The sequence below is a fragment of the Bombus affinis genome, chromosome 7 (genome assembly GCF_024516045.1).
Source record: "Bombus affinis isolate iyBomAffi1 chromosome 7, iyBomAffi1.2, whole genome shotgun sequence".
Classification (NCBI taxonomy): Eukaryota; Metazoa; Arthropoda; class Insecta; order Hymenoptera; family Apidae; genus Bombus; species Bombus affinis.
In genome coordinates, this window is record NC_066350.1 from 4,326,337 (window position 1) to 4,353,458 (window position 27,122).

At 38.6% G+C, this 27,122-nt stretch overlaps 1 protein-coding gene across 2 annotated transcripts in view; it reads left to right on the forward strand.

Annotated features, from left to right (window-relative positions):
* Positions 1-27,122, forward strand: part of LOC126918522 (semaphorin-1A-like) — a 373,869-nt gene that overhangs the window by 198,491 nt on the left and 148,256 nt on the right. For both annotated transcript variants that reach the window (XM_050726525.1, XM_050726526.1), the window contains exon 5: positions 9,613-9,783. In XM_050726525.1, coding sequence (XP_050582482.1) covers positions 9,613-9,783 — 171 coding nt within the window. The remainder of the gene's footprint in view (positions 1-9,612; positions 9,784-27,122) is intronic.

The window sequence follows — 27,122 nt, forward strand, 5'->3', positions numbered from 1 at the left end:
AAACGTTGAATTTACTGTCCAACTCCGTGACTCTATTCGTCATATCCGAATTTAACGTTTCGTTATTTGATCGAAGTTTGCAATAAATAATTCTCTTCCAATTCCGTGAAATATACAACGAAATGTATCGATTGTCAAAAACAACGTTACGAACTACCAAACTGTACTCTACGCTTGAATCAATCTCTTTCTTTTATTTCTTCTTTCAACGATTCCTTTGTAGGCGATGAAAAAGCCTTGATGGTTGATGTTTAATGGCAAAACCGAGTAGCGTTTTTAATCGGTGTGAAATGTGAAATATTTAAACTGAATAGTCGATATACGAGCGCTTTTTGCCTGACTGTCTGATTCTGTCTCATCGTGTAACAGCAGGACGTGGTATATCTGGGATAACGAAACGAAGTGCCAGTCGACCACGGAGATTGTCGAATGGAAGAAAAATTGCCGTACACACCCTACGGTCGCGTGTCATTTCGAAACGGTTACGATCGGGTGATTCGTTTCGATTGACGATTTCGCGATCCTCGGTACACTCGTGCGCGACCGTCCATCGGACCGATGCAGATTAAATTAAAGTGGAAAGAACGTCTTCGAACTTCGATATATCGTATTTCAATTCTACTATCGTACACGCACCGACCTGATCGCATATGCATTATACCACTGATCGATTCGCCTGTATGGCGAAGCGTGTCACTGATAGATAGCCAATTTACTATGAGAACCGTAACTCGTGTGTAAGCCTGTGCACGGCAGCCAGAGAGCTTTGTAAAGCGCGACTGCGTTGTTAAAAAGGGAAAGAAGTTAACGTTCCAGGATACGCGTATATGTAGCTATGTAGCTAGAAGTGGATTACTATCCCGACTCAATGGTGAATGGAGATATTTGTAATCACGGTTACCATTTCTAGTCATGGTAAAAGTGAATAAAAGTGAATATTGGAACGATATGGGAACGTAAATAGAAAAAAAAAAGAAATAATATCCTACGAGTCATGTGTCTCTTCACGAATTAAACGACGGAAGATAAATATTTTCGATGCTGTATAAAAGGTATATTTAGTTGGAATGCGTGTAGAGTGTAGCTGATTGCATATGTATACGGATTGCACTGTTTCCATCACTCGAAATGCTGAACCTCGAGTATATTCCACGTTTCTCTTTATGTTAGTACGTATGTATGTGCACGGATGCGTGTATTTCGCATATATCCAGCAGCAAAGCAAAATATCGCGCTTGTAAACGTACGGATCCGGGGCGAATGATCGAACGTTTTCCTGTCGTTATTCTTACGTGTTTGTCGAGTGTTCCCTAGGCGGTCTCTGTCTTTCTCTGTCTGTCTCTCTCTCTTTATTTCCGTTGCTCTTTCTCTCGAGTTGCAGCCCACGTCGGAATTAGGAAAGTTTGCAGCTAGAAGGAAGTTCCGTGGCCGGAAAAACTTTTCCACGGCGGGGGTAGGTGATGACCATCGTGAGCCCCATCCAGTCAAGGGCTAAAGCCAGCTGTCGCCACGGTGAAATTGAAAAATCTGCCGGTTCTTTCGTAGTTGCGCTTGGCTAGGAAAAATCGTCACGAGGATTACGACATCTTTATTACGGGGACGTTGATACGGAGCGACTGCTATGATGTGCTTTATGGTGATTACGTAGATAGCGATGATAAGGAAGCGTCGCTTGTTAGTAGTCGATTTCGCCGGGCGCAGATACGTTCTTCGTTGATTCGGACGTGTAATTGACCGGATGCTGGTTGATTAATTATTATCAATTCGTTGCACGATGTCTGTTTTGCGCAGTTACGCGCCAATTCCCGTATGAAACTGCTCGGGAATCCGGGAGTGCATCAGCTGACGACGATGTATAAACGGGCACGCTGTGCTTGCAAATTAATGAAATATACTCGCACGGCTGATAACTCGCGCGTTTATTGCTCGCCCGTACATTCCGAAGTTTATAGAATCGTGCGGATTAAAGCCTGATTTACAGTTCGACGGATCAAGCGATAATTACCGAGCGTGGTTACCAATTCAAGTTGCGAGCTGAAGTTTTTCCGTGCGAGAAAAATCGATAACGCACGCGTCGTCTCACCTTCCTCGATCTCAAATCCCGTTAGACATTTTGTAGATGTTGAAAGTTCTCATGAATTTTACGTTTGTCGGGGCAAACTGTTAATTAGAATTTTGAGTAGCATCGCTTCGACCGATTCGATAATTTCAGTAGACTTCCCTCCGGCTAACGTCGTCTCTCGCTTTGTCGATGCCGCGTCGAATTTAAATACAATATAAATACGCGGATTGCCGCAAAGGATTACGTAAGTAAAGATTAAAAGAACAACGTGGAAAGGTTCAAAGGCTGTGAAATCGTGGACGAGAGGAGGAAGGAATCCTTGATAAATAGCGCTACTTTCTGCGACTCCTTTCTGCCCATTAAAAATACGAATCTCCATTGAGTAATCTACGGAGCTTTGTCAGGCGAATCGTTCCCCGTCGGTTCAATCAGATTTTAAAACGCGCATGAGAATAAATTGAACTGGAATCTCCCGCGAGACTAATAATGGCAGAAGCATGAATATTAATACCATTTGAACTTCGTGGAAACTTTCAGTTCGGCTTGACAAGGAAGTTCGTCTGTAACCGAACGGAGGTAGACGGGAAAGCAAAGAAAAGAGAAAAAAAAAATGAATTCTTGTTCGGTGGATCGTCGGTGGAACAACGTGCATGAGCGTTCGCGGAGAGTAAAACACGTTTCGTAGATATTTCATTGGAACCGACTTGAAATATTCTTTCAGTTTTGAACTCCGAAATTAACAAAGAGAATGGAAGAAAATAATGGAAAGAAAGGAGGGAAAGAACTCAAAAAGTACGAATGTTATAAATGAAGTCTATCTTTTACGCGTTTTGGTTGAAACTCATCCGATTCAAAGGTCGAGAAAAGTCAAAGAGCCTCGGTTTCGAACGAGTTTTTCCAGCAATTTCATAAGGGGAGGGGGGGGGAAGCAACAGCATGAATTAATTAAACGTTTAACGTTATCTTTTAAATGTAACAACGAAATTTATTGTATACAGGAAGTATGTTGCGAGATACGTAAATGCGAAAGCAACATCATTGCGGGACGAACAAAACTGTAATTCTTTGAACTCGTCCCTTCGTTTTTCCATGTTTTGCTGTTTTTCCTTCCTCCCAAAAGCCGGAGGCTGCATAAACCTTTTCGATTAATTGCTTTATCTTACGAATATGCATGAAAGCGGACGCGGCGTTTAAACAAGCCTGGGATACGCGTTCCATCGATAATTTCAAAGTTCGTTTCTGGCCAAATATGGAAGGCAATGACCAACCGAGTCGCGCGCATATTTCACGTTTTCCGGTGGATTTATTTGAAGCACAGAATATCGACCGGTGGGAAATTGAAAAATGCAGATCGCTTTCCCTCAACCTCGTGACAAGGAAGCCAATGCGGAGACTCGAGGGAGGAACAGAGGAACGGGGTGGGGACGTGGTATCTTTGTTCGTTGTAGCAAGAGTGTTTTGCATTGCGAATACGTAATAGTTTCAACGAATGTTACGCGTTTGAATCGTGAATATCGTTTTATCACGTAACAGATGGCAAAACATGGAAAGCTATACCTTACTTTAATTAAAAATATCGGAAAGCTTTGTTCGTACACGCGTTCTTAAGAAATCGAACAGATAGTTTCATCGTTCGATCGTTAAAACACGTACAAAGATGTTTTGCTAGAATATTATTAATTATATCGGCATCTCAAACTACCTAACCAGAGCAACGGAAAAGACACGGAACAGGCACACGATGTTCCGATATTGAACGAGATTTAAAAAGATAATTTCATCGTAGACGGCGGCATGTAGTCGTGCAAAGACTAAAATCCCAGGAAACTTGGCGTTCCGATTCTAATTATGGCGCGGGACTGGCGATTCCGTGAATTCCAGCACATTCTCCCTGTTCCGATTAAACGAAAATGGAACGACGTATGTGAGGTCGTGGAAAAAATGTTCTGTCGAGCGCGAATTGCTTGATTAACTGGTAATTCGTGGGCAGTGCGTTTCGAGAAAGGACGTGACCCCGTGTCCTTCAGGTGTACACGTTAACCGGTCATGGGTTAATCCGCGGGTTCAAGCAGAGCTGCTAGTGGCGCGGAGAAATGGAAAAGAGAGATCCTCCGGTTTCATCTCTGTCGGGGAAATTAAACCACGTATCCAGCTGGCGTCTATTCATACATACGCTTTCGCGGAAAATGTTTACGGGAAAGGAAAACGTATCGTTGCGTCTATTAAGGATCGGCTATGTAAACGGAGTAATTAAAATTTCATTTTACGCCTGGAGACGGGCGAACTGTTCCGTGAACGATGCTCCACCGCGAAGATTCGTTAATCGCGCGGAGGCGCAATTAAACCGTGGCAAATGCGAATTAACACGGCGCTCGAATGGCTTTTTATCGCATGGAATCTCGTTGCACCGTCTCGTTGACACTTTTTACAATCCCTCGCTTTTCAACGCTCGCTTTTCATATTATCGAAATATTATCGACGTACGTGAATTATACTTTTTACGAAGGATATCGACGTAATTTTTCATTTTGCTTCCCAACGTACGTCAGCGTGAACAGATTTGAGACCATACGTTGGTCCAGAGCAATGCTCGGGATTAGATTTCCCACTTCATCGCTGGTATGTACGTAAATAAGCATCGGTGGAAAAACCGCTTCACAAGTATCAACGTTACTCCTAACTCTTTCTCGAAACATCGATTATTGTTACACGGAGAATCAAATGTTTTCCATGGAAAAATCCAGCAAATTTCAGTCGTGTAATGTTCACACTAAACACAACAAGGAGGAAGTTGTAGGTTCTCTTAGAAAAAAAATACACGCGCATTGTATATGTGTATTCGAGAGACTAAATTGCGCATGAAACTAAATATGAAATTTCATATTTCGCATAAACTCTGTATAATTAACCTATACCGTTGGAACTTTTTAAATATAAAAAATCTAGTTTAAATACGTTACTTTCTCGTTATTTCGGACAAGCTCATATCTTATTTGATATTTTCTCTATTCGCGTATTGTAACATGTTGTATAACATACTCGTACATACACGTGTACCTACCTTTAAATACAATCGACGCGGTACGTTGCAACTACAGCTTATGTAAAAAGTATGAAGCAAAAGGGGCAAGTGAAATGGAAGAAAAGACATGCGATCGAAGGTTTGCTTTGCAAGAAAAGAAGAAAGGGCGGCTCGAAAAAGGTAGAGAAACGAACACGAAGGAATCTTCGTGAATCGTTCTTATCGCAGCAAGAAGTCCAAACAGAGCGGCTAACTTTTTCGATAGCCCAGCCAGGGGAATCGTTACCCTTTTAAATGCGAAAAGCGTTTGGTATGATCCATGCGCGGCCATTGCGGGGCGGCGCGGCCCTGGTCAAAGTAAAGGCGGAATCCGACAGAATGTATGCAGTGCCCCAGAAAAAAAGTTTGGCTAGTGGATAGAGCGCGCGGAGGATTAGAGCCGTGTCCGGGGCCGAATTTATCCGCGAGGTTAGAGCGTGAAACCGGCTCGCAACCGGAGCCTCGAAACTGTGTGAAATCGTATTACCCGATGAATATGCAGCGCGATTTTGCGGTCGAAAGTTTTCGGTTCCGCTTGTAACTCGTAGGCGGTCTCCGGTAAGCGACGACGGAACTGTGGAACCCGAATCCTCTAGACGTATTCTAATTAGTACAAAAACCAGAGGAGAACAAGGTGACGGCATGGCGGCAACACGCGGAACCGGGAAAAGGAGATAGCAAGAGTATAGGGAGAACGCAAGGCTGTTCCTAAATCACACTCGACCGAAATCTGCGTTCGGCGGTTTAATTGGTTTTTGGCTAGTAGAAAGTGCGGCAAGAAATCACCGGCCAGCCGGGAATTAATTAGACATCGGCCCTGGAATAACGATTACATCAAATTTAATTGAACAATTCCATTTGTAGATTGGACAGTTTTGAATACGCGCCGCGTAAGAAGCGCCGTTTCCGTGGAAATAATTGGTTTTCTTCGACTACGGCCGAGAGAAGGGGTGTGGCTCTCTTTGTCGTTTCTCGAATAGATCTTCGCTTCTTCCTAACCTTTCTACCATCTTTTCCTTTAGGATCTACTTTTCATGGTAAGCCAAACGGGAAATTGCATCGCGAATGTCTGATTGGCTACCGATGTCTGAACGGATGATTAAAAGTTGATCGAATTATCGAATTGACACGGTTCGATAGATGATTTCGAGCAAATGTCTCTGTTGGTCCAGTTAGCTTAAGTTTCATCGTTCGCGAAATAATCGGTTTTCTTGTCGCGACACCGTGCTATCGGTTCGTCGAAGCTATCTCTTTGGCTTCGATGCGATTGTTTTGATCATCGATCGAAAAGCTGAGAGCGAAAAAGGAAAATATTCTCGTGGTGGCGACGCGTTCATTCAGACGTTTCATCGTCAAATGTCATTTCTAATCGATTCGATGATCGGATCGCGCAATTCGATTTCGATAATTCATTCGTATTCGAATTATTTTGTTTCATAGCGCGTTGAATACGCGTATTCGACGCAGACACATCGCAAGACGGTTCTAAAAAATCACAATGCTTTTGCAATTGCGATAGTGTCCAAAGGAGCGAAAGGATTCGAGTTTGAAATGACAATATTGCTTTGTTCTACAACTCGTTCTGCCACGCCTTGTTTCATGTTTTCTCTTCCAACAGTATTGTTGTAGTAACAAATTGTTATTTTGCAATTGTCCGATAAAACGGACTTCTGTGCGTAATCCATGTGTAAAGTTTTCAGCTACGCAGACGATGCAATATTGTTGAAATATAAAATTGTAGTAGTCGTCGTGATAGCATCGTTATTGGATTGGATACTATTTTAAAAAAACGTTTTGTAATCTGTAACCACTGAGATATGTAAAATAGTCGACGAGTATGTATGACTAGGAAGAAGAACGCGTAATAAAGAAAAAACTAATCGAAAACGTATTTCGTTATTTCTTTATTCCGTTAAAGGAAAAGAAAAGGAGAGTGGACAAAAGGAAGGAGGAAGCTACGTAACGCTAAATGATAAAATTGATTCTTACTTTCTACCACTCGTGATACACTCGAGCTACGCGGAACTACGAGATAAAATGAAATTTCACGGTAGACAAAATTTCCGGGTCACAGAAAGGTATCAGAATAAATTTTCAAGTAATCTATTGAAACTTCACCGGTATATCGTAACGTCGAGGAGCGTAGCTAAGAGACCGTCTAAAGTAAGTAATACAAGAATATTAAAATGACAAAAGGAAATGTGTAAGGCAGACAGAAAAGAATGCAGGTATGGAAGCTACGTATATATACGTAAGACCACCCATGACGACATGGAGATTGTCAGAACAAAATACGATGTTAGATAATGCACCGTAACGAGATCGGCTAATGCCATTGGTCTACTCTACTCGGAAAAGTGCATCCACGAAGCAATCACGCTGATAAGATTTATCTTTCGTGGCGTGCAAGTATCCTTAACGGCCGGTAGGTCCGAAATTATCAAAGGAAAAAATTTCTAGATCGACCACGAGAAGTCGTAAAAAAGATAGTACGAAATGCGTGTGGATACTCACGGAGAAAAAACGTGATCTAGAGATTCCTGGGGCTTCTGGGTAACTTGCTCATGGATTTCTGGTCCGATAGTATGCAGCTGCAGTCCTTGTCGTAACCTCGCTACCCTCTAACTTTTTCGCGATTTCCAGCTTCCGTTCTACCTTGATTCTCGTTGTTTCATACGCTGGATCTTTATGCATTCGCCTTGAGCGATCGTCGGTCCGTGCAAGGAAATCCAGAATTTCCAGTCAGGGTGAACGACGTTCGATTTTTCAACGTGTATAAGGCACGTGTATTGTATATCTGTATATACTTAGCTGGTAACTGCGTTTGCAACGTTGTTCGTTCATTTGCTGGCAAATTATACTTCTCGATTTTTCTCGCAGCAGTACTCGTTTGCATCGAGCTATTATATATATAGCTGTAGTATGTAATTATTAACGCAGGTCAACAGCCATATTGTGATTTTGGTCTCTCGCGTTTGAAAAAAGAACAAATGCCGTACGATAAGTATCTATTAGGAGAATGAGTTAAGATTTTTCAAAGGAAAGTTACGAATAAAAATTTCATCGTACGGCTTGTTGAATTACGTTTGGCAAAATTTTATAATTATATTGTCCATGTACGTTTTACTTTGAAACATCGGAGGTTGCGCGGAAAGAGAGAAATTATTTTACATTAACTCGTCAAGCAAATCTCATTTCCCCTACTAAAGTACATTTTTTGGAACACGTGAAATTTTTCTCAAAACAGAATTCATTCGGTGGGATTTAATACGTCCCTTTGCTTCTCTTGAAATAACTGTTTGTACATATATTGCGTATTCTTTCGCTTATAACGAATATTTCACGAACGACATCATACAACGGATTGCACATTCTATTTTACTTGCAACTTTAGATATATTTTACTTTTAATTTGCTTCGAAGTAAAATAAACTGCCCTTTTTTATCGAATGAATAAGTAAAAGTCTAATTTTTCATTTGAGATCGTATAATTTAATAACTTCTAAACTAGTCTGTCTGTTTAAATATCCTGTTCGATAAATGTATAATAAACGTAGGATGGAAATACCATTTTCGAAAATCTTTCAAATCTAAGTAAAATAGTTCGGTTAGTAATAATTTAATGATTTCTATTTCGATAAATAAAAGCCAATCGAATAGTTGAAAGAGAAATGGTTGAAAGAATGTGAAAGAATAATCCGGAAATGTCTAGTGATTTATTAATTACATTTGCTGCTTACGTTTCTTTATCTGAAATAAAGTAAGACGTACTATACGACATATTTCATGTCTTACTTTGTCGTAGGTACACATACGTACGCTATACATATCTTCGGCAATTCAGTTACTACGATTAGTGAACGATAGAAATTTCTTAATTTGTCCGCTAAGCAGTAAGCATTTCAATCGTGGTGTACGTTTAAACTGCGTATGTAACATGATCCTATACCTATACAATCTATACCGTATACATGTCATATAGAGGACTCTGCTTGAGTCAAAATTTGGCGCGCAATAGTTTTTCAATATGGCGTCTGAGCGTTGGATGTTTGTAACGCGTGCATCGTAATTCTAATATTAATTACTAATACTTGACGTCAACGTCACTCTTGCTTCTCCAACTATCGTTCCGATGGATAAATTTTTATCGGTGATACGTTGTTATTAATAATATACGTGTATTTTTATAGTAAAGTGGCAAAAATCATATCGTTTACTGATTGACGTTATTGTATTCGAAGAAGTGACACAAAGAAGAAGGTTTATCTCTGCTGTTCGTTAATGCTTTAGCAGTGTTATCATAATTAGGAATTACGACTTAGGAATTAGCACTTAGTAGGTAAATATGTATGTGTTCGGTGTTTCGATCCGACTTGGCAGAATTTCATTTACAATCGGATGTTTTGGCGTAGCTCGTAACGTAATACGAAATACTACGTTTTAGGAATTAGATTCTAAAGTAACTCTTGTTTGATCTGGTTTGTTATAGAGGTTGCAGTGGTCCAGCAGCGGGGCACATCGTGAACTTTGTTATCTGAAGGGACGTAGCGAGGACCAGTGTCAGAATTATGTACGAGTATTCGGCAGACAAGGGCCTGATCGATTTCTTGTTTGTGGAACGAACGCATACAAGCCGCTCTGCAGGCAATTCACCATCAAGGTAAGTGCTTTAGATCTTTTTTTTAATCGACGGAAATATCAAGGTCGTTTGATAAGTAGTTCTTTGTTTCAAACTACCAGATTCCAGTCACTTTAATGTTCGACCACCACAGTTAACCGCGCATGCGAAAGCGAATCGTTAAGTGAAATTGAGCTTTGTGGCAAACCATGCTTGCCTGTACTGTACAGCCTTTCTATTTCTATTGTTGGCATAAAAGCTATTATAACGTGATTAGTTACAAATTACGCGCCGGCAAAATAGAAACTAAAAATACCAATTTTATGTTTTCGGAAAAAGATTTTCGATCTTTACGTGCAAAAAATATTTAAATATATATTTTTAATCAAATTTGCCCGATGTTCACTCGTATGCCGTTGACAAATATTCATTGCTTCTATACCTTCTTAATGAAAGCTCGTAATTTTTAAATCTGATTATCCGATTCGATCGAAAGATCTCTATATTGAAGAGTATCTATTACAAATAATATTCTGTATTGTTCGTTTGCTGATACTTGATTGAAACGCACACAGTACTTTTTAAATGATTATTTAAATAATGATCTATATTTTGACATTGCTGAAATAATGGATTAATTAGGGAACATCGACCTAAAGTGAAATATCTTCATAGAAAGTTCATGGGACAAGTGTACTTTTTTCGTATCGTAACAAATTTTACCATATTTTTTGAACATTAACATCGAAAAATGATGATAAATCAAAAAGATACTTAAACGAATATGCAATATATTTTTCCGGCACAACGACCCCGATAATGAACCATGTTTTTAAGAAATATTTGCTTATTATATATTATATTATATATATTTATTTATTACATTTAAATGTGTAATTGCTCCAAAGCATTCTGTTCTTCTTTCTATATATTATATTGTATAATGTGCGTTGAGTTTCGAATTACTACTAACATTATCAAAGAAATTTTAGTCTTTGTTTTTTTTAGTCTTTGAATTTTTGCCTTTTGTCTCACTAATAAAGGATGGAGCTCAAAAATATCGTGACGCTTGGATATTTAAGCGATACTAGTTAGTTGTATATAAAAAGTAATAAAAATACAGTATATATAGAGAATGTATAGTTATATCAGAGGCAGACGCAATTCTATTTAATTTATGACAATTAAAATGAATAAATATTAACACCGTCGTGATCGTTCGATTCGATAATTATTTAAATAGTTTTTGATTCTGAATAATTGAACATTCCCATAATTTTCTACTCATAGATATAACGATATCAGGCTTACGAATAGCATCCATTAAAATATTGCTTATTTAATATTAATTGTACGATTGATGTATTGCGGTTTGTTTCCATTTTATTATAATGAGAGTAATTATTAAATCAATATCCATTAAAATTCTTACAAATGAGAATACCAAACAACAACGATAATGAATGTAATAGGATTGAAACAATCAACTATATGCACACAAATTGATCTAAATAATATCGAACTCTGATTAACGTTTATTATAAAATATCGAATAATATTAGGAATAATTATCTTCAGAAAGTACTCGTACGCGATAAGTTCCTTAAATTTCATACCAACGTATGCAACAAACGATTAAGAAGCTATACGAAGCAAGTTAAACATCTTAAGTGGTATATGCGATCAACAGTTGTATATATAAAACACTTTTGTTTCGTATTGCAAAATCAAATAATCTATAATTTCATAACGTTAATCTGTTTCAACAAATAGACGCAGTAGGCCTATATTTCTACCTTCTTTACATTTAATTGATTACACGATATATAACAAATTTTATTAGAGTCTTGTCCTACATGGAGATAAAACTGTTCGTATTAATTTACAATGTTTCATATTTTAATCTTTATAGATACATTAATGTATGTTGGTCGTTGTTCTCGAAACAAAATTGATTATCTAGAATACAACATGGCACGGCCATACATGGATACTTAATGAGCAAGCGTTCAACAAAGGCGGACGATGGTCAGATTTTGGTTTTGCTTCGTTTGTTTATTTAATAATCAGGCGCACACAGCTGTGTACGCACACACATGTTTCAAGGCGAAGCGTAACGCGAGAGGAAAGGGTGGCATTTTAGCAGCGTTACTGCAAAGTCAGACAGGGAGAGCAAACTGAACAGCAAATAACGTTAGAAACGTAGAATTTGCGGATAATTTATTGCTCGATGTTAAATATTAGCGCAACAAACAGAACGTGTAATACGTAATAAGCGAGAATGATATGAGAATTATAATCAGATTCGCGTCGATTCTACTTAATGATAACCAGGATCAAGTTGTTTGAAGATTGGTTTAACTTACGTTAAGCTAATGAACCGTGGTGTTTGTCATTTTAGATTAAGAAACTACTAGAAATTAAAATCACACACTTGGCTTGATTCTCTTTTCCCTTTTTAGTATCTACGTATTTTATAAATTTCCAGTGTCATAATTATCTTCATAAATATATTATATTTGCATCATCGTCCGTTATTTCCAGCAAACATATAAGTATAATTTTTATAATATCAATCACTGAAAAAGTTTTTACTTAGAACAATTTTATACAATTTTACAAAGTTACAATTAGCTTGATGATGATAAAATACGAAACATCTCATTGATCGTCTGTTATCTATCAAATTTCGGTGATAATTGTTGTAACGCGTGTTAATGTTTCGACGGGAAAGTCGATTAAAAAAGTTCTGATTAGAAAAAGAACGAAACTGTATCGGGTTGTTGACTCGGGAAAATACAAGCAGTAGAAGTTGGGCTTTTTATGGCATCTTTTACGAGGTTAGAGTAGACCGAAGTTCTTCCCAACTTTTTACTTTATCACGGTGCACTACTAATATCATATAATAACTCATAAAACACGGTTAATACTGTATCTATCTGTACTAGTTTACTCCTGCAAGCTATCGTATATTGCTCGCTTTCGTATTTTTCTTTTCCTTCTTTTCTCAGGAACAACGATCTTTCATAGTAGCATAATAATGTATTTTTCTAAATATATGTTCCATTAACCTTTCTAACTATCGACTATTTATCAAGCAATCACATAGCGTTTGCTTTCTAATTTTCAATAGCTTAGATCAATACTTGAAACAATTGAAATAATAATTGAACGTCTTTGAGGAAGGTATCTATTTTACGGACGTTCGATATAAAAGGTATCGTAAGTCTTTGCATTGAAATTTGCGATAAAATAGAAAAGAAAGGAAGGGAGTAGGAATAAAAATCAGGAAATTAAAAAGTGAAGAAAATAATTCATAAAATGTTATTTATGAAATATTCAAGTATACCTAGCGAGCATAGACGTAAAAGGTAGAAAAATATAAAATATGATTTAGCTATGTAATAAAGAAGGGAAAATTAAATAACTTCAGTTCGAAGATTTTTGAAGAATATCTTTCGAAAAATGTAAGAATTTTAATTATGTAGGTTGCACGAAAGTAATTTGTTCGCAGGGAAACTTGATATTTTACGAAATCTACTTATGGTCTCGAGTTGTGATATAACATTTCGGCAATTATGCTTGTGAATTTAATACATTTCTGGAGAACGTTAGTCAGCTAAACGAGTTTGCTGTCGTTATCCTTTGCGATATATTAATTCTCTCGGTCATTAGCTCGATACATCTGTCAGATTAAACGGTCAAATTTTAATGCAAATTTCATATCGAAGTTGACGTTGTTCACGTACCAGTTGCGAAATTAATAATCTCGAGATTGACCTCGTTGATTTTGATAAAAGCCTTCATAAGTTGTGAATTTTATATCTTCTGAATTCATTGCTTTGATCATATGAGATATTGATGATTATATTACCGGAATACTTGTACCTTATTTTCGTTAATTGTGTTACTTCAAAGCAATTGCAATATTTATGACATTTCGTTTTAAAAACGTTTCTTTGTAATAATATTAAAAACAGAAAGAAATATCTTGTGCGTTAAAATTCGTTTAAAATACAAATTGTCGAAAATCAAAAGGATATTAAATTTCTATCTTTTAAGAGTTTTAAGCTTTGTTGTTCTTCATAGAATGCATGTTGCGTTTTTTTTTTATTTTTATAATATTTAATCATTTGTCGAAACTACAATCGCTACGAATTTCCTAACGCTGACAAATCTTGAATTCAAACGCCTGTTGTATTTTAACTGTAGAAACGATCCACTTGATCTGCATAGCTACTAAGTTTACTGTCACGTTTACATGTTCCTAACTGAATTAATTGCTACAAGCCAAGCGTGTAGCATACCGTTCTACATTTATTAAAAAAATTACTAACGAAAAATCTATTCATTCCATTTCTATATTTAATTCATGTATCAATCTTATATTCGTGTAATGTGAAAATTCCTATGTCATATAAAACATGCTACATTATAAAGAATAAGCTAGTAAGCTTGTTGAATCGTTCTTGACGACACATAACACCGGAATCTTTGAAATTTTATCAGTGGTAAAAGGTATATTTGAAAGTATACTTTATCGGTTTTCCATATTATAGCTTTTAATCAAATTTATTGGATCGTGTGCACCACATTGCGCTTTAATATCATTTGTTGCATCGAATTTTCGCTCCGTTGCATTCCGGATATCCGCTAAGACCAAAGAAGTTTTAACAGAGGGGCTATAAGATTTTCAAAAGGACTTTTAAAACGCGCCGTTCTCTGAAGAACCGTAGGCAGAGAGATGGCGAGAGAAAGAGAGAGAACGACGAACAGCTTCCAGAAAAGCGCGCTTCAGCTTGTAATACACTTTTCCCCTCGCGTTTACAGCCGACGAATCGTTCCTCTTCTCTCCCTGTTCGCCTCTTTGTGTTGTTAGCTTCGCGTGCTCTACACAACCTGCTATCGCTCGAAGGCACTATTTTTAATCAGGGATACAGATAAAAAGAGAAATTAACCGTCGATTTCGCCGATGGGCGTAACGACTTGTAGCGCATCTACATTCGGTTTCTAGTCGTCCGCTTTTAAGTCTGTGAGCCGCGTATATCCGCAGGATTCGTTAAACTCCGGTCTTCTTGTTCGGACATGTCGCGTACAGACCGATAAGAAAAGAGATCGCTAGGTTTATCACAGTTTTACAACTACGATAGATTCTTTGTTTCGACCGCAATTCGTTTCGCGACTCTAAAATAAATCAGACAATTTTACTGGTTCTTTTGAAAATGATACAATCGTTTTTATTTCGTTCTTGTTTCTGATGCAGAATTTATCATGATGCGGTTATAGAAGCGGTATTTTTTACAAACTGGTTTATCGTTATAACAACTGTATAATGGTTCTTACAATCCTCTTAATAAAACATTGTAACTCAAGTCGTTGTTTTTACTTGTGCACATAAATCCTTCGCGAATTGTTGTTATTAATTGAGTAAAGGCGTAGCTAATTCATTTATATGTATCGAAAATAATCGGACGATTTCTAAGAGAAAAAAAACACAATTAAGGTAATGGTGTGCTGTTAAAAGTTAATCACATACTGTAGTTTCTTCGAGGTACTTTGTCTAAAAATATAGAAAGCATACTATGTTTATAGAGAAGGTTAAAGTCGATTGAAATAGTAACTCGAATCGATACTGAAAAGACATGTTATCCAAGACCGTTTTATCTTGATCCAATCTTATACGTCGTCTTTCTAATCAACGCCAGGTTTATTCGTACAATATAATATAATAAGGTAAGACAATTTTTCTTGAATTTAGAGAACGAAGAAACGTTCCATCAGCTTTACGTCAAATTATATCGAGGTTAGGTTCGCGGAAGCATCGTAGATCCAGCATAGACGTCTATATATATACTATATATGTATCTTTATAGCAGAATATATGGTTAAACAAGGAAATAATGAAAAAGCAATATCTGAACCGGTTTGGTATTTCATGGGAAAACGAACTTGCCTATTTTTATCGATATATAAATTGAGCGTAAACTTTGTAGCAAATAAATCGCAACGGTAAGATAACTTCTTTATGCGACCGTAGAGCGCGCGACAACGACTAAGGCTAAAACGCTGGAAGAAGCAATGTAAAGGGGCGCAGGGAGGAGGCGTAGCATCGTGGCGCCCAGCGTCTTAATAATGGCACGTCGTGGAAACGCGTCGTCATGCCGGCAAGGGCGGAGAATGAGAGAGCAAAAGAAGAAGACGAAAAGTGGCATGAACTCGTGATTTATCTGCTCGCATATCCCTCTCTCTTTCTCCTGATCTCGCCAGCAAATAGCACCGGTGTCTCCTTAGGACCTCGTTAAGTGACATTTTAGAGGAAAGGCAGATAAGAGCGTACGTACGTGCTTTGATGCATGTTTCGCGGCTATTACAGTCAGTTAAAATAGCTTCTGAGTAGGCCTCCTAAAAATAAAGATATTTAGCCCAATTTTTGCATAAATCAACGCCAACCAACTTATTCCACTTATTTAGGCGCTGTCAATCTGAAAAATGCAACGATTCGTTCGATGTAATGTCATTATCTCTTGAATATTACTTTCGATGTAGTTGCGCGTGTTTACGTTTCATTGGTCGATGATAGAACGACAGTAGGGAAAGTCGGTACAAGCGACCGACATAAAGCTCGGTGGTTGCTAGCGGAACGTAATTACGGGAACGTAGCAATCGACATTTTAGAGAAAATCGAGATAAGGTAAAGAGAGAAAGTGAGAGAGAGAGTGTGTGTGTGTGTGTGTGCACGTGTTACGATGCATGCTTTGCACTTATTACACTGGATTATACCTTCGTAAACGAAGGGGTAAACGGATAAAGGTATTTACGGCAACTTTTTCATTATAGGCCAATACACGACAAAAACCAACTGTTTTCTGGGAAGGGGGGAGAGAATCGACGCGAACCAGTTCCTTTGCCTTTCTTATCTCATGTCAAACGATACTTTCAACGGTTCGCTCGTGATCTGTACTCTTTTTTCGGCGAAAAGGTCGTGGATTCAAAATAATCGTTTATCGCGGTGCTTTGGTGTCCGTTTACAATTCGACAGCGACATTAACACTATCGATACAAAAAATGAAAATGTCTCTCCTTACATCGTTGGCAAACCTGTCGCTCTACGTGTGTCAATAATCCGAAATTGCATTAAAGACAGTCTACGGTGAAGTTTGAGTTGCAGTTGGAGGAATGAGAGACGGAAAGAAAAGGGATGGGAATGGTGTCGAGCGCTGGATGTGTAGGATATCGCGTTACACAATTACCGCGCGGAAGGCAAACTTGTCGGCATGTGAGAAGAGAAGCGATCGCACGTGAACCGATATCCGCGAGAGTAGCGAGAATGGACCGATCGAAGGGACAGAATGGAACGTCTGATTCTCACGTGAGCGTCAAAGTGTCACGTATCGGTCGTTTGCTCGAGTGCTTGGTGAAGTCCTGGTGTAATCAATCGAGGTCGGTTCTCTGTCTTGACACGAAAGTCTTATCGAAGGACTCGGTCGGGGCGAAGACGTCGTCGGTGTCTCCTTTCCACGACATCGATACCCTATCATCCCTTGGCCGTCCTAAAACATCTATCTTGCACGCACAAGATTCGCGACTCTTATGAGAAAGCTCGAGCGCTTTAGTCTATAGGGAATTCGATCCTGTCGTCTGAACGCGAAACTCGTCAATTTTATTTCCGCCGCACTAACGTCCTTCGGCTCTTGTCCATTGGCTCGGACAAATCGAGCCTGAGGCCTGGAAATTTCGTAAAATTGATTAATTAAGCCAGTACGGGTGCGAATAGTGGAAGAACGCGGGAACAGAGAAAAGAGGAGGGAGGGGGGAGAAGAAAAACTGAGTGATGGAATAGTAAAGAAATTATTGAATGAGAAACGATTGAAAAGAGTTCTCCGGGAAAAGTGGAATTATATTCGACGGTGGGATAATATCGCGGTAGATCCGCACGCGAAGAATGAAAACCAGTTCAAAATTTAGATGAAGTTTAATCTGATCGATTCTGTCGCTGCTTCTGTCTCGCGGATTTTAACTTGCACATCATTATGAATCGAGTTTTCAGATTTTCTTTTTCTCGTTGCGAACTCTTATTTTTATATTTTGGATAGACTTTGATGTAAAAATGTAAACTTTCAAATATTCAAATATTCTCGGTACGTAGATTGAAAATTAACAAGGTGGAAGCAGATCTGACGATTTTAAAAATGTTTCAAACGAAATCTATTCACTGGAAAATGTTTGACAGTTGCAGCAATCGGGTGAAACGCAAAGGCAGCACGTCGCGTCGTAGAAATGAAACGCGTCATCTGTATAGAAATAAACTGGCAATTCAAATTTAAAAAATGGAAAGATCCGTATCGAAAAATCCATAGATTCGAGATATTGGCTGGCGAGTAAGTCATGTATCAGGGACTCGCTCCTCTCTTGATATTGTATATCCTCGAAGGAAAAGGTGAAGTTCCATTTCATCTCAACAGCGACTTTCTATTGTCAAAGAATTTCGTAGCCACTTTACTCGCCAGTTATTCCGCTGAATCGCAAAACTCGCAGTTCGCGGATTTTTTTAATGAAAAACCCAATCTTCGTGGTTAAAGACGAACCTCTATAATAACTTCGTTATAATAAATTGGTACATTTTTCTCTCTCTCTCTCTTAAATATAATATACAATATATATTTAATATATATAAAATATAATAAAACGGGAGACGGATATTTAGAGAGAAGCACGTTAATTATCAAGTTAAGTAACCGAGGTTTATTGCGTACTCCGATTCGAAGTATCCGAAACAGTCTGTTCGCAGCGAACGGAGCGAAATGTTTGAAATTCCATCGGCGACAGGGATAGACCGAATTCTCAAAATCGTGGATGACTCGGTATCGTTTTTGTCGAAGTTTATCGGAAATATTTTCTCTCCTATCCAAAGAATGAAGAACGTATCCCTTCGTCCGCTTGCAGACTACATCCGAAAGCCACAGAGCATCAGGTACTGATCCGAGCTGTCGTTTGACGCTTTATCGGAAGCCTAATTCTCACGTCCAGCTGAAGAAAAATTCGAGTAGCCGCCTTTATTCAGGTCACGTGGCCTGATATGGCTTCCGAATGCGAGCCCGTACCTTTGGCCCATCTTCTTTCAACTCCTTTTCCTTCTATTTCCCCTTTCTTTCATCGTTTCCGTCGAGTCCTTTGCTAGAAGGAGTCGAGTTCCTCCTGAAGCTATGGGGCCACGTTTCTCCCTCTACTTTTTAGCTGCTTCCTTCCTCTGTTCGTAGGTTGAGTACTCTGGAGTTGGTCCAACGTTTCTTCCTACCTGGCCGGGCTTCCTTTTCTGAAATTCACCTCTTGTTCATCGAAAGACGAGTCCTATGCACCCCTCTAAGTGGCCACTCTGAAATCATCAATTTCATAGGACCTGCCGAACCACGGTTGACGCTTCCTCTTTTTCATTTTGTTTTTCTCAGTAACATTCCATTTAACCGTCCAACTCATTCCCTTCGAAACGGTCTTTTTCTCATTTGGATCTTCTACGTAGATTCTCCGTTATTGCTCCTCTTTTCCTCCCCTCGTTCAAGATTCTTGGACTTTCTTCTTCCATATTTGTTCCATGCTGTCATTTCCCGGGGTAATTCGCCCACGTTATTCCTCGCCCGCGGATAAAACTTCATCGATGTTCATTTTCGTATGTCTTCTGATCGAAAGTTTTTGACATTCTCGCCGGTTGCCCGAGGAATATCTCATGCGTTTTATACAGAGTTTTCAGGCGATCCAGTTACTCGAAGATCCTCTTCTCACTTGTTCTCCGGCTCGATGATGAATTTTTAGCGCTGTTTGCCATTCGCTCATCTTCTTCTAAATTCGTCCCACGCAATCTTCGTCCGAGACTTCGGCAGGCTACAGTATTTTCTCATAACCAGGCTCTCCGTGTAATTGAGTTACCAGGGAAGCGCGCGACGCAACATCTAACCTTACGTTTCTTCGAATGCTCTCTCTATGATATTTCTCAATCTTAGATCGCTGATTGATTTTTGCATCGCATTGAATTTAAACAGAAATTCATCTGTTCGATACGAGAAGGATTTTTAAAAGTTCTCGCAGCAGTCCTTTCGTTGGAACACGGTGCACGGTTTCATTAGCTCGCTATACGATACGTAGTTTTAAAACAGCACCGTTAGATTTCCTCTGATTATTCATATCTCGTTTCGTTACATTGTTTCCGCTTTACCGCGTTCCCGCTCCTCGAGTCACCCTTTTAGGTTAGTCTTTTGCCTTGTTTACTCAACGCTCCTCTTTTATGCGGTTATGAGCTTCAACTTATTTTTCCCTGTTACTTCTGTTGCCTCCCTCCTCTCTTGAGAGAAGGAGCATCCAGGAAACTTGTAGCGACGTCTCTTACCGCGACTACGCGATCTTCTGTCTCGGAATTACAGCTTCGTTTCAACTCCACTCTCCTGCGTTTTACATATTCCCTCGACTTCCATTCTCTTTCAGTTTCTTTTGCCTCAATTCGATATCGTTACTCCATGCGATCCAAGGGTAAGGAAATTGTTTAGTTTAAGAGGAACCTAACCCGTGTTGGGTGTACGAGTTCAACGAACTATTCGGCATACAGGTATGTATATCACAAGTTGTTGTTATTTTAGTGTTACGACGTTTCTACGCGCAATGTTCTAACCTCTTTCTCGGTTTGCCCTGCAAATCGTGCGTGCTGTGCACCGCCGTATTCCTTTCTCAGTTTCTCCAAGTTTTCCACACACTGGTATTATGTTACCCTGCAGGCTTCTAGTTAAAACGTGAGATTTTTTACGATTATTCTTTCTTCTCTTATTTCCTAGAAATCTAGTATCTACGAAAACATAGATCTGGAGATCTTTTTTACGTATGTCTAACGAGTTTAATTTATTCATACGAGCAGATAGGAATACATATTTGAAGATACGAGTATTAGGTTATCCGAAAAGTTTCTTTCGTTTCATAAAGTGATAATATAATAGATGAGCAACAATTTCGGTCTTATATTATTTTATTGAATTATGTATGATCCATTTCGTTATATCTCTATCTATTATGTTCGTGCATAATTCAATAAACTAATATACAAAACAAAAAACATTGTGCGTCTATAATTTTCTTATAAAGCGAAAGAAACCTGATTTTTTTCGGACAACCTGATATATCGATTATATATGTATGTAATAATTTAAATATACGAATCTTGTATTAATCTGCTGCTGTAAAAAGGGAAGTAAAGTTTCTTGCTTCGCTATGTTCATATATAATTGTATAATTGACGATATCAGTGATATAATGTTTTCATTCCATTTCGTACGTTATTACGAAACTCGTTTCAGTTTCTTGCAAATATGTAAAATTACACATTGCCTTGAAAAACTAGTTTCTTTCTTTCAATTATTAATTTTATAGTAGAATTTTGTTCAGTAGTATCATTTGTTAGTATCAGTTTGTTTTTCTAGTTGTTTCTTAATCAATGTATATTATTACGCATCTATTAATTCGTGATATTTTTGATAAGAATCTTGCTCCGTGATCCGTTTTCACTTTTTTGCATTCGTTATCTTAATGTAACGAGCATTCGTCCCGGCATATTCTGTACCCCTTTTCCTCGATTCGTAACTCGATTCTTCATCCTTCCCTCTCTCAATATTTGACACTGAAACCGTGCCTTCGTTCGACCTTTTCTCGTCTCTCGTTTGCTACCTGATCTCATATTCCCGAGGGAGTTGTCAATCAACATCCCCGCCACTCTCGTGGCTCGTATATCAACAACCAGAAGTATGTAACTATGTACCGTAATTATTGTCCCGTATGCAGGACCATTGTTCGATTCTTTCTTCACGAATCTGACGAATTAATTTTTCCTATCTGGTTTTTCATCTCACAGATATCTCTGACACCTTTAGTTAGGTATTTAAAGCTCTTTAGATATTTTCCATACTATACAATACGCGAATTAAATCGAACTGCAGGAAAATTAGTTCAAACAAATAGCAGCGTATATAGCAACAAACTCAACTCTTTTTCATCGTTTCGATGTCAAAACCTTAAAGGATAGTTGGAAAGAAAATCTCAGGCTGTGCCTTGTTCAAGGTATTCTTGGCATTGTGTTGTCTCACGAGGAACGCCATTATCGTGTTTGCTTAAGATAATCGCTGAATCGAATCAACACGAAGCCGAACTGGGCTTAGATCTGAGGCAAAATCTCATTTAGTTTAACGATAGATTCATAAGTCAGGCTATATATATATGAGTTATCGTTTTCTGCTTTACAGTTATCTCAACTCGATAGGTATCGTCTGTGAGAAAATGGGAATCCATTAGATGCCGTAACGACCTTCCGATATCGACTATTAATAAGGAGAAAATTAAGCACGATTTAAGCACAATGTAGAATCGTACAGCAGTTAATAGGCGTATACGATGAAAGCGTTGCAGAAAGTGGAATAGAGTATAGAGAACTCGTCGATTGGAAAATCAAAGGAACGTATTGAATGGTAGAGACGCGAGATGAATTGGAAAACAGTGTATGAATGAGAGTGGACGGTGTATCGTTGTTACGGTGTCTCGAATCTTTTCCCGAGGTTGCGGACCGAGTTGTTGATCGAATAAATCCGTTTTCCATCATATGGCGCCTATGTACTGCGGTGCTTGGATTCCCGGTTTCTATCTTACAGGTCATCCGTGCTTCCATTCTTGCACTGTATTGCCTTCTATTTCATTCGCTGTATAAGGCGAACCCCGGTACAACGACGATCGTTCCACTTCCGTTTCCCTGATTTTCATTTTCAATCTTGGTTTTTTGCAATTCAAAACTGTTGGCCTGGACGACAGGCAATAACTTACGATTCTCGAGCCAACCGATTGGCCTTTATTCGGATCTATTTTCAATCTTGAAATTCTGCCGAAGTAGTTGTCCGACGAACAACTTGCTGCTTTCCGGATGTATTTACCGAGGCTATCAGATCAGGCATGTTGATATACGAACAGAAGGATAAACGTACGATACAGATCTAGATTCTCGTGTGTACAAGTATCAAAGCTAATACCCAAGTTGCAGTTGCAATTTTCAAGGGAATATGTAAACCGATGGCCGTAATCGCCTCGTTTGCCACTGTTTTCCATCTAACCTTTACTTGTTTCCTATTTATTGTTCCATGCAGAAGAACTGCCCGCGAGCAATCTATTCTTTTAGCCGTGATTGGAAAATATATGTACATATTTACGTAACATGAAAGTTTAACATTTTGCACGAATTGGAAATTTGATAAAAAATGACGAAGAAGCTTTTACTACGATGTTTCCATCAAATATATCAAAATATAATTACCATTTCTAGCTGCTGTTCCATCTTTTGTCATACGATTTTCCGTTTAAAATTTCAAATAAATACAGTAGCTGTGGAAAGTTTATTTCGTTTTAAATCATACGTTAATACGGATGATTCGTCCGATAAAAATTTAGTAACGTTATATTTTGTAAGCTTACGGTACTCTCTTCTATTATACTCGTTCGATAAATCTTCGTTTCACTACCAATGCACTTGTATCTCTGTATGCGTGTTTATTGTAATCCACGTTAACATCCTCATAGTGTACTTTCCATATTCCACAATTTTGCGCAATTCTCTTATCGAACGACAACCATGTAACGTTAAAAAATATAATTTCCGTACTTCGTATTTCGTGGATTTATCGAACGCTATAATAAGATGGCGCGACACAGCGCGTACTAATCGCCTTTATGCTTTGAAATCGCAGCTCAGAAGCTGAATGTCAATATCCCGACTCTATTACTCTATCCCCTTCTTCCTTTTGTTCCATTCTCTTCTATTCTTATCACCCGTTCCTGTGGGAGCCACCGAGAGAATAGGAAAGCGTCGTGTGGCGAAGGTTACGTACACACTTTTCATTGTCCTGGCGTATCAACGCACATCAATGGAGTTCTTCTAATATTTTTCTCTCATTTCCTTGCTCCAATGTCGGCAATCCTATCGAATATTCGTTTGAAGTTAACCAGTTTCCATTGTTCCAATTCTTGGTTCAAAGGAACCCATGTAAGCGTTTTCTCTCTCTCTCGCTCTCTCTTTTCTCGCGTGTATCCTTCCCTTCCCTTCCCTCGCTTGTTCCAACTTGTACCATAGTCTTCCTGAGGGAGTTGTCGGGACGAATACTGCTCGTGCTCCCTTCTTCGCCCGATGTATACGTACATGAATGGTGCAGCGAAGATTTTTCATACCGTCATACCGCATTTCCAGAGATACAACCGAAGAATATTGCTTTCTTTCATGTTGCACCGAAACGCGCAACTATTCCGACGTCTACTTTAATTTTTTCTTTATTTTCAAACACGTTGGTTATCTTCTCTCTCGAATTAAAAATCATCGTGATAACCATTTTACCTTTGGTATTTACTATACGTCTCTTTCTTTGAACGAGGATAAATCTACTGCAGCACGTTCGTTCGAGATAAGAATTCGCAATTGGAGTTCACTCGATAGCAAGTAATTGCGATTAATAATTAGAAGAAAGGAAATTTGTTCCTGCAGTGTGATTTCGAACAAATTGCAAACGTAACACGATAGTTCGCTCGTTGCTCGATATTATATGTTAATAGAATTGATTTGAAAAGTTACCGGCGCTTCGTTACCTCGGCATTGTTCGCGCAAAATTGCCGCACTGAGTTTTAATTCGCCGCTTTTATTTTTATTCCGCGCGGTTGCCGTACGTCTTGCAGCGAGTTCCTTGCTCCCTTGCATTCCTGTGGGAATTATCGTGCGAACACCACACCTCTTTCTCGTTCGCGTGAAATGTAGACGCGGAATTCTCCCTTAGCGGTTGTTCTCCGGCGCTCATTGTTGCTCCGCACTTACAGACCCAGCCTTTTCGCTCTGTGAATTTTACTTTCTTTAATTTTGTATTAAAAACTTCATCAAATATTCGTGGTTTCATATTTTATTCACTTTCCTCCGCGTTCCATGCTTTTTCTCCCCCTTAATGCCTTAACTCTCCCTTAATCTTGGTCCACACTGCCGCGGCAATGTTCTTGCTTTTCACGCGGAAAATACACGTACACCAGCCTGTCTTTATCGATTCTGTACCTTTTATTTTAATATGCAGGACAAATCAAGTAACTGGAAGTAGATGCACTCTGTGTTCGTTTCAAAGCCGGTAAAGCTGGTGCTGGAAAATCGAGTGCTGCACTATCCCCTACTCTTTTCATCCTTTCATCGCGATCTCGTTCGTGTTTCCAGTGAAATTGTGTTTTTGTTTCTCGTACAGAAATTTCATCGAAACGAGTACTTCTCCTCAAATCCTCTTCTGAAAACGACAAGCACGCAGAGACAAAAGCGACAACGAAATTCGTTGATCTTCTATCGGTCGTGTCTTCTACATGCAACACCTTAAGTAACGTTATTAATACCAAATTTGAGGCATTTGTTAGCTTTTTTTTTAACTATATCGGATTCGATGTACTTCTCAAAATGCACGTTTCTCGAACGAAGAGAGAAGAAAACTGAAACATCTCTTAAAATATACAACTGTGGAGCAAGTTGCTCCGAAGGTTTTGCTACTTTTTGCAGAGAGAATGCGTATGACTTTCGTGTAAAGAAAGGTGGAATTGCAGGTTGCGGGTGTGTCGTTACTCTTATGAAAGACCGAGGCCACGAAAACACAAAACCTTGTTATACTGTTCAGCTTTTTGTGGCAATTACGTGACTCGTTTCGTATACAGAGATGTGCGATTACCTCTGTTTCCTGCGACATTAAAAATTCGACTAAATATCGTCCGCTTGTGATTTTCCTCTATTCTTCTTTTCAATCTCTCCGGCTCGCTGTTCTTATCTTCTCGTTAGTAGAAGACCCTCGTATTCTCGGGGGAAGCTGCGAGAAAACCGCTCTCACTACCTTCATAAAACACATAAAAAGACAGAATACCTTTCGTTATTGTAGCTGCAATGAATTCCATTGTTACATTCGTACGTTTTCAATTTTTTATCGGCGACAATACAGATGCCGCGGAACGTTTTTCCATCGATTCGCAATTGCATCCAGATTCCCCATTTCCTCAATTAATATTTTCTCCGTCCTTCTCGTTCTTCCTTTTCCTTTGTTCAATACCTACGCTGCGCCAACTTCCGCTGAAGATTTACATCCTCTTTGTTATCACGAGACAGCGGTTCGTGATTTCAGGGTTATTATATGGTCGAGAAATGTGCTTGAAAAAAAGGCATACATCGCTAAAAATTAAAGAAGTTCCGGATAGAGAATCGTTGTCTTCTTTATTTAGGTGTTTAAAGATTTTCTATGCACCGAGTAATTGTTCGAATTTAACAGCTAACTACTGTTTTATCTGCTTTCTCCTATCGTTAATAATCCCCATTTAGCGGAAAAGTTTGAAATTACAGAGAAAATTTTCTGCATTTCTGTTTGACTAATCGTTTAAAAATATTGAAGCGTAACGAAAGTAGGGAAAAGCTTTCCGTTTCCTGATGGGAGTATATTTTTCATCGGTACGCGGTAGAAAGCGATCGTTTTTTAAAAGATAGACTGGACATTTCAAGCTTTATAAACAGAACCCATTTGCCATTCGTACGCGTATGCACGTAATGTGTGAAAATACGTTTCAGAATGTTGCGTGCACGCGTATTTGGGCTTAATTGAAACAAGCTACATTATATTCGAGAGAGTTGCATTCGACGGATAGAGGTGCAAATCAAATTTAAACAAATATCGAGATTTTAAAAGCAGCGCAGGTGTACGCAAAAACTTCGCGACACCGTGTTGAAACGAAATTCCCACTTGCTATCTGGTTGTTTGTTTTCGCCGCAGAGAAAATCTTTTACGCAGATCGAAATAACAACGTCTTTTTTCTTATGACTTCTTACGCATAAATTAGGCGCTTTTAAAATTCCGTCCAGATGTTAACCTCTTAGGTACGATGCATCACTATAGTGGCTTCCGCGGATGTCATCTTATATTACGCCGCGTCACTATGGTGGCTCACTCTACTACTCATTCGTTCATCGTTTCAACTAAACGATATTTTTCATTTGTCTTGCTTCACACTTTTCTTGTCCTAGCAAAGTTTTATAATAATGTTAACAATATACAGAGAGAATATATAGTCTTTGTTTTTGACACAGTATCGGATATCAATTGTTGCTTTCACTTAACACTTTGACTGCCACGTTGGTCATATGTGGCCGGAGCGCTTGAACTTCTTACAATTGTAAAAATTAAATGAAAATTGACAGTTAAGGAATTTTGAATATAACCGATAAATAGAAGATACTTTGAAATAAAAAGCGCCCTATTGAACAATTAAATATTTTTATTAGAATATCAATAAAAAAAAATGAGAAGAAATTTTGCATCTAACGG